Source organism: Cetorhinus maximus, chromosome 2 (assembly GCF_964194155.1).
Source record: "Cetorhinus maximus chromosome 2, sCetMax3.hap1.1, whole genome shotgun sequence".
Classification (NCBI taxonomy): Eukaryota; Metazoa; Chordata; class Chondrichthyes; order Lamniformes; family Cetorhinidae; genus Cetorhinus; species Cetorhinus maximus.
The window spans coordinates 132,492,633-132,508,392 of record NC_135880.1 but is presented as its reverse complement, the minus strand read 5'-3'; the positions used below and the strand labels follow the sequence as shown (position 1 = coordinate 132,508,392).

Here is a 15,760-nt window from a genome sequence, read left to right as displayed (position 1 = left end):
GTTACTTGTCACTTGTCAGCCCAAGCCTGGATATTTTCCAGGTCTTGCTGCATTTGGACATGGACTGCTTCAGTATCAGAGGAGCCATGCATGGTGCTGAACATTGTGCAATCATCAGCAGACATCCCCACTTCTGTCTTTATGGTGGAAGGTCATTTTTGAAGCCGCTGAAGATGGTTGGGCTGAGGACACTACCCTGAGGAACTCCTGCAGTGATGTACTGGAGCTGAAATGACTGACCTCCAACAACCACAGCCATTTTCATTTGTGCTAGGTATGACTCCAACCAGCGGAGAGTTTCCCCCCTGATTCCCATTGACTCCAGTTTTGTTAGGGCTCCTTGATGCCACACTCTGTCAAGTGCTGTTTTGATATCAAGGGCACTCACTCTCATCTCACCAGTTGTGCTGCAAACTGACCCATTTATTTCTAGGTTGAAAGGAGTTGGGATCAAGGATAGCTAATTGGCATTTCTACCCAGATGCAAAGTTAATATGCTTCACATTGCCATAGGGAAGAGGGCAGAGGAAGCCATCTTTGAGATCCAGTTCCAGGCTTCCTCACAAATCAATTAATATTACAGATAGACGGTAGAGGTTGTGTGTGTTCAACGGAGAAAAAAGGCTGCTTGACTTTGAGCTACCACAGCCAGATGCTGGAGAGATGGTCTCTCGTCAAAGAGACACCTGCTGTAGCCATCTAAGGATTCTGGGAGATTCATCTGGCATGGCCAGGGGCAAGAAGGATTGACGGAACAGATTTTACTGCTGACAGTTGATTTACAAAGCTGTCCGAAAACTGAGGAACACCTGTGGAGATGGACGCTTGAAGTTACTACTCGGTGAATCTGGGACATGGGAACCATGGAGCAACTGTGGACTGTTTGCTAAAAAGACTGTAATTCCTTGGAGAATGCTATGTGTAATAAGTCTAAAAGGGGAATGTTCCTTTCTGGAGTTGGAAGTATAAGTTGCCTATAAAAATAAAAGTGTTTACTCAATAGTCATTTTCATCATTTGTTACAGTAAACGTTTTAAAACGTGAAATTTTGCCGTGTCATTCTTTCAGCTGTTAACTGGAAGGTTGAATTTCTTTTTCAAATGTTATCGGCCTCTACAGAGATAGTAACATTGTGTTGTAAGTAATTGTTGCACACTCAAATACTGAACTGTAAAATGTGCAGGATAATGCAGCATTAATTAACAGAATGGAATATTATAGTATCAATGGTTTAGTGCTTGTGTTTCTCATTATCCTTTAAAAGCATTCAATGAAGTGGTGATCCAAGCATCTGCTGTTGTTTCCTGTCCTCCCAGTAATGCTCATTCTCTGAAAACTCGTGAATGAAGATTGCATCCACTGTTGTGTAATAGAAGTGTCTGACTTATGAATTATCTTCCGTAACTTCTTTCTGAAAGAGCATCATTAATGAAATTAGGTTAGGTGTTGACTATTTTCAGCAACTGCCTTGACATCCTCTGCTACGTTGTTGCTTCCCTGCTGTGAGACTTGGCTGTCCTTTTAAATGTTGAAGGCTTTGCTGCAACCTAAAACGATTATTGTATTGGACCAAATACTCATTATTTTATAAGGAGAGAAAATCAAAGTAGGTGTGATACAACTGAACTCTTTTTTTTGTTGACCTGATAGGGTTGAGAGGTGAGAAATAATATGGAGACATAGCGTGTGAGGTTAGCTATTGATTTTAGCTTACAGCGTAATCAAGTTCAACATTTGTCTTGTTAGTGTCTCCTCCTTTAATTAAAAACCATACCATTTCTCAGAAGACACTGTTTGAAGCATCATTAAGGTCCTGTCAGACAGAAGCATTCAATCTAAGCTATAATGACTTTATCCTGTGGATAAATGAGAGGAAAGCAAATTGCCCCTTTGTGTTAAATAGTCCTGAGAGACATACAGCAAATGGCCTGACTGAGGTTAGACCAATAGTGTCCTACTTATCCCTTTCATCTTGACTATTTGCTGTTTTTTTAACTCGTTATCTTCTGGTGCTTTGCTTGGTATTAGACTTTTTAATAGGGGTGAGGTTGACAGGTGTATTCATTATCTGTTTGGTAATATGGAAGTATGTGCAATTGTTGGAGATGTGCAAATTTTGGATTTTTTTGGGGAGTGGAGTTGCATTTCTACAGTTTTATCCCTTAACACAAATGACTAAAAATAAGCCTGTTGTGTTTTCTGTTATGTAGATAGGAACAGGTTAACATTGAGCATGGCCAGTAGATGGGTTCTGTGGTTACTGAAGCAATTCTTTTAGAAGTTCATGCCTCATTTCATGCATCACTTCAACCCTGTCAATGCAGTGTATGTTAACTTGTATTTGACCGGTGAAAGGGCAAGGTTAACTTATCTCACAAAGGTACTCTTTGGCAACAAATGATATTGTTCAAGCAGTCACCTTAACTGTGGAACTGACAAATTACATACAATGACATTAGATAGGTTTCTACTGCTTAATGTGACAAATCTCCATGGGAACCTCTCTGAGGACAGAGATGGTCAGGCAGATTGTAACTGGTCACTCTGTCATACAAAGTGACAAATTCTAGATGAACATGACCTTTTGAACTCTGTATTGTTGACCTTTTGGAAGCCTTTGAGTATCTGTGAACCTTGGGATATATCCTTTATCCTAGGCACTTTCATATCAACTTTTGAAATTAAATCTTGCTGATGCATTAGATCAAGTACCTTGGTAATGCATTCTTATTTTTCAGCATATTGTACAGTATCATAACTGCAGGATGATTTGATTTCAACAGCAAATAGTAACAGTCAGTTATTCAGCAAGCAGAACACTGGGTCCTTATTTGGAAGGGGATGGTTCAAATCTGTGACTTGTTATTGAAACGTGGCCACCCTCTGTGGCTGAGTATCATCAGCTCCAACCAATGTTTTAAACGGAACTTCTCTTGCTGGGAAAAGTGCTTGACCCATTTCGGGGTTTTTCAATCAGTTTTCCATAGAAATCAGTTGGCAGGGGGGAGATTGGGGGTGGTGTTGAGTTACTTTTAAAGCATAGTGTGTTCAAAAGATTTAAAAAACAGGCCACAGAGATAAGCGCACAAGGGAGAAAGGAACAGAAGGGGTTATATGAAGGTGGGTGGGATGAGGAGGCTTATGTAGAGCACAGATCCTGGCATGGACCTGTTGGGCAAAATTGCCTGTTACTGTGTTCTAAATAAGCTTATAAGAGATTTCTTCTTATCCCAGCCCAAAATGGTTGGCTCCTAGTCTTGAGACTATGTTCCTAGAGCTAGGCTCTCCAGCCAAGGGATACAACTTCTCAGCATCCGCCCTGTGAAGTCCTCTAAGAACCTTCTACGTTTCAATGAGATCACCTCTCATTCCTGTAAACTCCAGACAATATAGTCCCATCCTACAAAATGTTTCCTCATTAGAAAAACCACTTGTCCAAGCAATCGGCCCCGTCAGCCTTCATTGCATCCCTTCTAAGGCAATCATATCGTTCTTTGGGTAAGGAGACGAAATCTATGCACATACTCCAGGTGTAGTTTCATCAGAGCCCTGTATATTTGCAGCAAGACTTCCTCACTCTTATACCCGTCCCCTTCACAATGAAGGCTAACTTACTATTTGTCTTCCGAATTCCTTGCTGTACTTGGATGTTAACTTTCTGTGACTTGTGTACAAAATCGTCCAAATTCTTCTGCATACCAACATTTCCTAGTCCCTCACCTTTTAAAAATTATTCTTCTTCCGACCAAACTACACATTTTGACTTTTCCCCACATTGTACCCCATGCACCACCTTTTTGCCCACTCACCTTACCTGGTTTGTAGCCCTTTTGAGAAGGATGTAAGGAAGCTGCACTGCCTACATTCCCACCTAGTTTTGTATCATCAGCAAATTTGGCTGTATAACACTTGGCCCCTCATCCACGTGATTGATATAGATTGTAAATACCTGAGATCCAAGCACTGATCCTTGGGGAATCCCATTGATTATAACCTGCCAATTCAAAGAATGACCTACTTAGTTGTACTGTCTCTTTTCTGTCCTGTTACAAATACGAGGCTTTTTAAGGTCACTATGTTTAAACTGCCTCCTTTAATTCAAGGTAAAATGGAGTAGTGGAGTGGGGCATGTGACCACCTATTAGTTCTGCCTAGCGATTAGTCTTTGTGATCTGGTTGCCATGGGAATAGAGGGCCTAGGTCAAGCCTTATTGAAAGTCGGGTGCCAGGTTTAACACCGGGGGACACAGGGAAAGGCAGTTGGCTCTACAGCTGGCATATTTACAGACTCTGAGACTCTGGAAAGAGAGAGATGCTGTGTGTACAAAGCAGGGAAGCTGCAGCTGTGAGAGCAGGATGCTTGTAAGAGTTGGTTTCTTGTTTTGAAAGAAGACAGGAAAGATGGGACTTTTGGAAACTTAAGAACCGAGGAGTCACTGAAGTGGACCTTGCAGCTGGAAGGAAGCCCATTTGATTATGCTCAGAAAATTGAGTGAAGGGAACTTTGTTTAAAAAGGGCACTGGAAGACTCCCCCTGGCGTGGCAGGGAGAAGAGAGCCTGTCAAAATGCTAGGAAGGACATGGACTTGAATCTATCAGGCTACGTCTCTGCTGAGTGTGGTATAATGTATAAATGTGGCGTGGAATTTTTCATTGTGTTAAGTTGTTGAGGGTAGTTGATGTTGATTTTAGTGTGTTTGTTACAGTAAACATCTTAAATATGAAATCTTGCCATCTGATCCTTTGAGTTGATCACTGGAAATTCACATCTCTATTTTTAAAACTCATTGATCTCTATGGGAATTATAACAGTTCTTTAGCCAATCCTCAATTTAGGCTAGTATATTATCCCCATTCCCATGAGCCCTAGTCTTGTGTAATAATCTCTTAATGGCCCCTTTGACTTTGGAAAATCCAAAACTACTACAGTCACTGGTTCCTCTTTATCTACCTTGCTTGTCATACTCTTAAGAAAAAACTCAGATTTGCCAAATGTGATTTTCCTTCATGTTGACTTTGCTGATTCATAGTATGATTTTCTAAGCAACCTATTACCAGACCTCCAAACATTTTCCCAACTACTGATGTCAGGTTAACTTGCCTATAGTTCCTTGCTATCTTTCTCCCTCCTTTCCTGCACAGCAGAATTACATTCACTCCCTTCCAATTCACGGGGGACATTGTAGAATCTGGGGAATTCTGGAATATCAAAACCAGTGCATCAACTATATCTGTGACCACCTCTTTTAATACCCTATGATGTAGCCATCAAGTTCAGGGGATTCATCGGCTTTTTGTTCCATTAATTTCTCCAGTACTTTTTCTTTACTAATATTAATTACTTTAAGTTCCTCACTCTCATTGGACCCTTGGTTTTGCACTATTTCTGGAAAATTTTTTTGTCTTCCATGAAGATGGATACAAAATTATTGTTGATCATCCCTGTCATTTCCTTATTGCTCATTAGAAATTTTCCTGTCCTCACCTCTGAGAAACCCATATATTTACTTTTGCTAATCATTTCCTTTCTACAAGGTTGTGGAAGCTCTCAAAATCTGTTTTTTGTCACTGGTTTGCTCTCATATTTTCTCCCTTTTGAACAATTTCTTAGTCATCCTTTGATGATTTTAAAACCATCCCAATCCTCAGGCTCACTTTTCATTTCGGCAACAATGTAAGCCTCTTTTAATCTAATACCATCTTTAACTCCTCTAGTTAGGCACAGTTGGACCACTTTTTCCATGGTGTTTGCATTTCTGAAGGGAATGTGTATTCTTTGAGAATAATGAATTATTTCTTTCAGTGTTCACCATGGCTTATCTATCCCATTATGTCTTTTAATACATTGTTCCAGTCTACCTTAACTTACTTGCCCCTCATACCTACGTAACTGGCTTTAGTGAAATTTAAGGCCTCCACTTCGGACTTAACCACTTTACTCTGGAACTTATTACAGGCAGTCCCTCAGTGTTGCAGCTGAGGGAAGGAAGGAGGGAAGATAAATTTTGGGGTGGGATGAAGGGCATTTGAGACTGGTAAAACAAAATGCAGGACTTGAAGGAAGAGAAAGTGAAGTGCTGGAGAAGTAAGGCGGGATACTGAAGTGATCAGGGCCACACCACCACTATGGAGGTAGAGCTGGGATGCACATGAAGTATAGCCAGACTAGGTACCTTCAGTTAGGTGAAATCTGTTGCCACCTGTGATCCTCTTTCTACAAAAAAAACCCTCCTATGTGGGCAGCATTGACAGGCCATTCCCAGTTGCTCTGGGCCTTCATCTTAAACTAAACGGCTGATGAGGAAGGTGATCTCACAAGGCGTTACAAGCAAGGGGGTTCTATTCTTCAGTAGTTTGATATAAATGCGTGGCATATGAGACCACTTAAGAAGGTAGTTAAGAGTCAGCCATGTTGTAATGGCACTGGGATCCTGTATAGGCCAGACTAATTAAGGATGTTGGGTTTCCCTCCCTAAAGAACTTTGATGAACGACTTGTATTTTCACATTAATCCAACAGCTTTATTGCTGCTTTTACTGATGTCTGTTTTTTATTTAGATTTTTTAAAAACTAAATTCCATTCTTAAACTGAAATAGTGGGATTTGAATTTGTGTTCTCTGGAGTATTAGTCCTGGCCTCTGGACTACTCATCCAGTAACATAATCACAACCAATTTATCCCAGTTTTCATGAAGGTCTGGATGACAATGTAATTTTCCACAATAAGGTTGTGAATCACAAGGGCTTTGTGTGAGAGTAAACTGGAGTTAAATTCAGAGGGGGCGGTGATTGTTGATCTACTGGCAGAGTCCAAGGAGGAAGTGGTGGATGGAGTGAATGGGATGGGAAAAAGGTTGTCAGAGTTAGCCCCCCAGTAGTATTGATGGGCAGGAAGGTCAGGGAGAGAGGACAATGGGGCATTTGGGGCTGCTTCTTTTAAGGAGGCAAGGATGTGTGTCTTGACAGGCACTTTGGAGTAGGTTGCGAGAGGTAGAAAAAGTTGTTCTAGATGTGTTCAAGGTATGAATGGTGGCAGTAGCATAAGAAGGCAGATGGGTGGTTATTTGCTAAAGAGAAATTGAAAGGAGGGGGGCACTGGGTATATAAAAGATGGAACGAAAAAACATCTGGTTGCCTGTTTATCTTGATTCCAAAATTCACTTGACGAACAGTCAGACTAGTCAGTGCTAAAGTGGAGACCAAGGATCATTTGCTAACATGCTAAACTTCACCTTCTTGGGGCTTGACTCTCAATAATGCTAGGCTTGCACTACCTGCTGTGACCATCAATCAAGGAATGAACAATTTAATTAGTGGCATTAGGCATGATTCCTTGTGCTCACAAGCCATAAATCTAGGTATCGAAGGTGAGATTTTTACTCGTTCTACTTCATTGTTTCCAACACCTCATTATTGGCATTAAAACCCCAGCCCCCCAATTACAATGTAACATGCAGTGCAGTAGAAAGATAATTTATTGAGAGCAATGTGAACAGACTATTTTAGCATGGCTATCTGCTTACACTCTGAATAGGAAAAGCAGAGTTATGCACACATTGATTCAGCTGCATGTATGGATTCAGTGCACTTAAACATTGGAAAAAGCTACACATTTGAAGTACTTAATTATGTAATATTTCTCAAGTGGCATATTTAACTGTCTTTTAGATAATGTGAAAATGGGTATGAGAGTTAATAAATTGCGATGGGAGGAATATGTTGGCAATGATTTTGATATGGAAGTAGATACTGAGCTTATGTCCACTCTGCTCATCTGTTTGATCGCCTAGAGAGAATTGATTGTGTTGTTTAGTGTTAAAATATTTTTTATTCACAAACAAGTTTATGAACTTAAATAATATTTAAATATATTGCAAAGGCAACCTAAATAAGGAACATTTACAAAAATTAAACCAAGCAGATTTGTTGACTTACTTACTGTAATTATTGTATGCATTTGTTTGTAGTTTAGATAAAATGATCTAACTGCAAACTTGTTTTTATTTTATTTTAAATAGTCATTATTGAAAAGTTTATCTAAGATATTGGAGACCCAGATGATAAAGTATTCCTTCTGTTAACATAGTGTTTTGTTTTGTACAGGAGCCCTCCACATCCTTATATTTTTGTATTGGAGAACAAACCTCTTAGCTGGCCATTCCTCCTTCAGCAGATATCGACTATGTTTCAACAGCCTTCAGAGAGGTAAAAGTGTTCAATAATAAAACATCCATTATCAAGAGTAACTTTTCTTTAAAATATGTAATAGGTAATGGAACAGCTACATTAGTTAAAAGTAAAAGACTTGAAAGGCTGTCAGGTTGCACACCACCTCGGCACACAAATGTATTATGTCAAAGAATGGCAGGTGGATATGTGCCTGTGATTCTTCACTTGCTGAGCTCTTGATCTTGGCTTACCCTTTGCTGAGGAAGTTGTTGAATGCTGAGCGGCACCTGTCAGGACAGAAAGGTAGAACATCATCTTGGACCTGTCTCATTCTTCTATCAATTGAATACAGCATGTCATTTCCAGAGGTATTGGCCCTAGATAGTTAGTTCCTTGTCGTCTTGTGGAGGAACATTGAGTGTAGTGCAGGGGGAATATAATAAAGGAGAAAATTGCATATAAATAAAACATGCTGAAAAAGATTTTAGTGTAGATCTAATGGTACTGCTTAAATTGTAGAGGTATTTAAAGTGTCCAATTTTCTTTGATTGTTTCTCAAAGGCCAAATGCACCCATTGTGCCAATGATGGCACCATTTTTCAAATATCTGTACTGTGAACCTCACTGCCTGCGAGACAACTGTGAGCTTCGTCTTAGTCTTCTTAAGATTGTACTTCAGACCCAATCTGAAGAGGGAAAGAATGCACCTACTCTGTTTTTCCAGCAGGCTCTGCAACTCTTTTTTGATCTTGTTCCACACTTGCAGGTAAGATCTCTTAGCACCATTGTGGATATTGTTAAATGGTCGTATTGAGTAGAAGAATTCATGTTATGACTCTGAGTTTCCTCAACAGCATCAGTTGGAGTTGTAAAATCCTAGCAGCTGAAAACACCTATTCCTTAAAAAGAAAGTAGTATTTAAATTAGGCAATTTTGGGAAGTAGCATTGCCAAAATAAGATCGGCAGAGTATTCACACGTCTACTCTCAAGTAATATTATTTCAGGATACTTTTTCATTATGATTCAAATATTTTGTTTATGCTGTATTGAACCTGGTAGAGGCCATTAATGTTTGTTTCTAGAAATCAGAAAACACAGGATTTTACTAAAAGAAGTAAGCCACAAGGTTCATGATTTTAAACAAAAGAATATTACCACAGTAAAATCAAAGAATATAAATACGAATAACTACATGCCACTCCTTTTTCTCTCGCCCCACCTCTCTTTTATCTTGCCCCTCTTCTCTCTCTCACTCTCGCCCCCTCTCTCCCTGACTCTCCCCCTCTCTGTGGCCTCCCAGCGCTCCCTCTCTCTGTGGCCCCCCTGGCTCTCGCTGTTCCACCCCACTGCTCCCCTGTGAAACCTAGTCCTTAAAGAGACCATCACCCCAACATTAAATATACCTTTTTTCCCCAAAAGCACCTGAACCATCACAATATTAGTATTGTGAGTGACTCTATTCCACTCATTCTGGGATGTCAACCAGTGCAGATTTCCGAGGTTTTATTGCACAGATATAAAATGAGAATTTGAATGTGCTTAATCAACTCCAAGATGTTCCATGTTGCTTGAGCTCAAAGGTACAGCGAATCTTAGAGCAAATTGAGGTGATTTACACATTGCTGTTATTATTCTGCTGGAATAAAGTTAACTATGGGAATAGTTACTGTCGGCCACGTTCCAGAATAGAGCTTGTGCACGATGAATGAATACCTTTATGAACATGACATATTTCTAGTTCACAACTGGATCAGTCTTTCTGAAATTTTCCCTCACCTTGATTTTTTTTCCTATTTATTCAAGCTGCGCACTTATTTAACTGGTCCAGTAGTTAAAATTGTGAAATCCATTATTTCAGTATAATGTCATCTGTAGTATACAGCAGCTTGCTTGGCCTTTGTATGGAATACAGGATAATAACCACTTGTATTGACTCTTAATGGAATTCAAATCCATGCCCTTTGCTACTCCAATGAAACCATTAAGGCATTATGTCCCTTTCCAGTGCTTGAGCACCAGCTTCTTGTGATGTATCTGTTGAGACATATTAAGCTGGAAGGCATCAACTAGCCCATTCTCTGACTGAACTGTTCCAGTTAATGTGATGAAAAGAAATCATCCTTCAGGAGTATAAAAATGCACCCATTACCCTGTTTTTGTACCACTTATGAGAATACTGGCCAAGCTGGATACTTGTTAGGATCTGGCTTGATAGATTATAATCACTTGGGGCACGCGAGGAGACAGGTGACTAATCTGCAGTGAGACGGAGACCAAGTGAGTAGCAAAGAAGGTTTACGTGGGAATTCAATGCATTGGGGGGCGGAGAGGGGGAGAAGAAAGAGATGTGGCATACATAGGAATTATTCTAAGTTAATTAAGTGAGTAATTAAGTTAAGTTAACACAAGTAACACTGGCAGGACAGGTGTGAGTGGGTCTGGATGCCAAGGCGATCCATGCCAAATATGTCTGCAGAAAGTACGAGCAGCTAGAGGAATTCTGGATCAGGATTATTGATTTGGATGCCGAACCGCAGACACTGCGCAACATAAGGGAGAGGGATAAATGCCTGGACGCTTTGTTACAGGAGACTTTCACGCTTCTTAGAATAGAGTCGTCTGTTTTGGTCAGCACTAAGGGACAGAGGATGTGACTGTGAGTGAGGCAGGTAATGGGACCTAGCACCGAGTAATGGAGGAGCCTCAGACTTTGCACTTGTCAAACAGGCTTGAGGTGCTCACAACCTGTGTGGATGTAAGTGAGGTGTGCAAGGTGGATGAGCAGGCTGGCCATGGTACAGGAAGTCGTTCAAGCGGGTGGAGCAAACGGGTAGTAGGGGACAGTATAGTGATGGGGATTGACATCACTCTCTGCAGCAAAGAGGGAGAGTCCAGACAGCTGTGTTGCCTGTCCGGTGATAGGGTTCGAGACATCTGCATAGGGTTAGAGAGGAATTTACAGTGGAAGGGGGAGGATCCAGTTGTCGTGGACCATGTAGGCACCAACAACAAAGGCAGGACAAGGAAAGAGGTTCTGCATAGTCTCTAAGAAGCTAGATACCAAATTAAGCAGAATCTCAAAGGTAATTATTATCTGAGCCATGTGCAAATTGGCATGGGGCAAATAAGATTAGAGAGATGAATGTGTGGCTCAAAGACTGGTGAGACTGGTGTGGGAGGAGTGGGTTCCTGTTCGTGGGGCACTGGGGAAAGTGTGGGCTGTATCGTTGGGACAGTCTACACCTGAACCATGCTGGGACGAGTGTTCTTGTAAATCGCATAACTAGGGAAATAGAGAAGGCTTTAAACTAAACAAGTGGGGGGTGAGGGATCGAGCTTAGGTAGATGTAGCGAATCAAAGGGTAGATTCAAGCCAAGGGACCATACTAGTAATGTGGGAAATGAGGATTATCGAATAGCAGGACAGGACAGAGATAAGAAAACACCAATAGTGAAGACTAGATGTTACAAGGAGAGCAAAAAGTAAAAACTAAAAGGCACTGTATCTGAATACATGTAGCATTCATAACAAAGTAAATTAATTGATAGCACACATCGAAGTAAATAAATATGTCCTGATAGCGATTATGGAGACATGGCTGCAGGACCACAATGATTGGGTCCTTAATATTGAGGGGTGTATGACATTCAAGAAGAATAGGAAGCTAGGTAAAGGTGGAGGGGTAGCACTGTTAATCAAAGAGGGCATTGGTGCAATAGTTAGAGATGACTGGTTCAGCAGATCAGGATGTAGCATTGGTTTGGGTGGAGATGAGGAATAGTAGAGGAAAGAAGTCACTAGTGGCCTACAGGCCCCCTAACAGTAACCATGATGTCGGAAAAAGTATCCAAAAAGAAATTTGGGGTGCCTGTGATAAGGGGATGGTAATAATCATGGGTGATTTTGATCTCCATATAAACTGGAAAAATCTTTTTTTTTTGTTCATGGGACATGGCATCGCTGGCAGGACCAGCATTTACTGCCCATCCCTAATTGCCCTTGAGAACTGAGTGCCTTACTCGGCCATTTCAGAGGGCATTGCTGTGGGCCTGGAGTCGCATGTAGGCCAGACCAGGTAAGGACAGCAGATTTTCCAGATGGGTTTTTATGACAATTGACTATGGTTTCATGGTCATCATTAGACTTTTAATTCCAGATTTTTTTTAATTGAATTCAAATTTCACTATCTGCCGTGGTGGATTCAAACTTGGGTCTCCCAGAGCATTACCCTGGGTCTCTGTATTATTAGCCCAGTGACCATACCATTATGCCACTGCCTTCCCCTCAGTTGGCAGTAGTAGCCTGGAGGATGAATTCATGATATGCTTTTGAGATAGTTTCTTTGAGCAGCAGGTTCCAGAGAGCAGTTTATATTAGTTTTGGTATTGTGTAATGTGACAGTATTAATTAATGACCTCAGAGTGAAGTCATCCCTCGGTAGCAGTGACCACAACATGATTGAATTTTACACCCAGTTTGAAAGGGAGAAGAGTGTGTCTAAGACTAGTATTTTAAACTTCAATAAGGGCAACTATGTGTGCGTGAGAGCAGAGCTAACTGAAGTGAACTAGGATACTAGGCTTGGGGATAGAACAATAGAGAAGCAGTGGCAAACATTTAAGAGGGTATCTCAGAATACTCAGAATAATTATATTCCTACTATAAAGAAAAATTCTACGGGGAGGACCCATCATCCGTGGCTAACTGAAGAAGTTAAGGAAAGCATAAAATTAAGGAAAAAAAGCATATAACTGTGCAAAGATGAGTGGCAGGTCAGAGATTGGTCAGAACATAAAGAACAGCAGAATGACTAAAAGGTTAATTGGGAGCAAGAAATTAGAGTATGAGGGGAAGCTAGCTAGAAATGTGAAAACGGATAGCAAGCATTCCTACAGATATTTAAAAAATAAGAGTAAGTAAAGCGAGTGTTGTCATTCTCTATAGGACTAATAAGGAGTTAATAGTGGATGGTAAGGAAATGACGGGTGAAATGAACAAATATTTTGCTTCTGTCTTCACTATAGAGGATACAAAAAACATTCCAGTAATAGCTGTATATCAAGAAGTGGAAAGGAGAGGGGAAGTTGGTGAAATTACAATCACTAGGGAAGCGGTACTGAGCAAACTGATGGAGCTGTGGGCTGACAAGTCCTGATGGACTTCATCCTGGGGTCTTAAAAGAGTTGGCTAATGGAGTAGTAGATGAGTTGGTGTTAATTTTCCAAAATTTACCAGATTCACTCGATTGGAAAGTAGCAAATATAACCCCTCTATTCAAGAAGGGAGGGAGGCAGAAAACAGGAAACTATAGGCCAGTTGCCTGACGTCTGTTGTGCAGAATGTTAGAACTGATCATTAAGGAGGTTATAGTTGGGTACTTAGAGAAACTCAAGGGAGTTGGGAAGAGTCAGCATGTTTTTGTGAAAGGGAAATCATGTTTAACCAATTTATTGGAGTTCTTTGAAGGAGTAACATGCGCCATGGATAAAGGAGAGCCTGTGGACATGCTGTAGTTGGATTTCCACAAGGCATTTGATAAGGTGCCACATCAAAGTTATTGAGGAAAATAAAAAATCATGGTCTAGGGAGTAACATGTTAGCATGGATGGAAGATTGGCTGGCTGGCAGAAAACAGAGTATGCATAAATTGGTCTTTTCCTGATTGGCAGGATGTGACGAGTGGAGTCCCACAGGGGCCTGTGCTGGGGCCTCAACTTTTTACAAATCATAATAATGACTTCAATGAGGGGAGCGAAGGCTTGGTAGCGAAATTTGCAGATGACACAAAGATGGATAAGAAAGTATTTTGTGAAGCGGACGTATGGAAATTGCAGATGGATAGAGATAGGTTGAGTGAGTGGGCAAAAATTTGGCAGATGAGGTATAATGTGGGAAAATGTGAAGTTGTTCACTTTGGCGGGAATTGGAGGAGTGCAGAGGCATCAAAGGTCTGGAGGAGGTTACACAAATAACGAGTAGCAAGCTCCCATGGAAGGATTTGGAAACAAGGATGAGGATTTTAAAATTGAGGCATGGTTGGACTGGAAGTCAATGTAGGTCAGCAAGCACAGGGGTGATGGGTGAACAGGTGTAAATTAGTATAAGGCAACAAAGTTTTGGATTAGTACAAATTTATGTAGGGTGTAAGATGGAAGGCCGGCCAGGAAAGCATTGGAATGGCCAAGTCCAGAGATGAAGGCACGGCTGAGGCTTTCAGCAGCAGATGAGCTGAGGCAGACTCGGAATCAGGGATGTTAGAGGTAGAAGTGGCGTGTCATGCCCAGTGAAGGGATGTCCTGTTCATAATTTCAAACATAGACTATGTTCGTATGGAAGCTTCTGGGGCTGTTTTTCGCTTTTGAAAATGTACATTGTTGGGCTGCAAAAGATGGCTGCAGAGGGGTCACCTGACTCTATCTGTGGATTCCAGAAAACGCTGCCACGCCGCCTTGACAGGACAAAGGGACTTTGCAGAATAAATAAGTGTGAATACCCATAGCCTAAAACCATCCCACCCTGTGTTCCTGACTTGAATGGGTCATTCTGAGACCAGGAGGATGATTATCTCCAGGGGGTGTTTCTGGAAATTTCCTGGCTCATGGGTGAAAAAGTGCCCTGAATAGTGTGGTTTTTTTTCATTCTGGGTGTGGGGGGAGTGATGCGAGTGCGGGATGGAATTGGGCCCAGTGCCCCCAGATGCAGACTGAGGCAGTCACAACGGCTGCCATGTGCCAAGGCGAGCTGTTTAAAGGGCCTGTCTCGGTTCTCTGGGACTTGAACCTGTTTGTTTTCTTAAACACTAAGCCTGCTAGTCCTCACTTATTACACCCTCACCTGCAACCCATGCCCCATCCATACCAACTCATGCCACCCCTTGGCCCTTTATAGCCCCTATGCCAACCTAGTGCCCTTACACTTCATGCCAACTCACCCAGCATCCACCAAAGGCAGACCTTGGGAGCCATGCTGAGATTAAATAAAATCAAGTTCTGAATGTCTGTTGGAGTTCACTATATTTTTAAAAAATCCCATTCATGAAAGCCCATTCAATATATTTAAATCCCATCCAGTACTTAATCCTCGATTAAAAACAAACATTTGTATTCATCACCCACATCAAAGACAGCTGAAATAACTTATCTGAGCTGTCAATCAAGCTGAACTTGCAGCCCTCCACTGTGATAATAGACTATGGAAAGCATTCAAGCATTAATAATGCTATAACAATAGCTCTTAGGGTTATGTCAACAAACATGTATTGAAACTGCTAAAAAAGATTTTTTTCAACTCTCAGACACGGGCAGGCAGTTTTTTTCATTTTTAAAGAACGGGATTTAAATAACTTGACAGCTTTGCAGTTCGACATACCTTATCTGGCTTACATGAGCATTTCTATCAACACCGTAAAGTCACGGAACAGACATATGAACATATGAAATAGGAGCAGAAGTAGGCCATTCGACCATTTGAACCTGCTCCACTATTTAATAAGATCATCGCTGACCTGTTTGTGTTTCGAATTCCATATTCCCATCTATCCCTGATAACTGCAGGTTGAAGCTGATCCTGGAGTGAAAATCAGATCTGCT

The 15,760-nt window shown here is 41.1% G+C and overlaps 1 protein-coding gene across 10 annotated transcripts in view; it reads left to right on the top strand.

The window, feature by feature from the left end:
- Positions 1 to 15,760, top strand: part of focad (focadhesin) — a 243,647-nt gene that overhangs the window by 59,109 nt on the left and 168,778 nt on the right. For all 10 annotated transcript variants that reach the window (XM_078569505.1, XM_078569555.1, XM_078569487.1 and 7 more), the window contains 2 exons: positions 8,104 to 8,205; positions 8,731 to 8,935. In XM_078569505.1, coding sequence (XP_078425631.1) covers positions 8,104 to 8,205; positions 8,731 to 8,935 — 307 coding nt within the window. The remainder of the gene's footprint in view (positions 1 to 8,103; positions 8,206 to 8,730; positions 8,936 to 15,760) is intronic.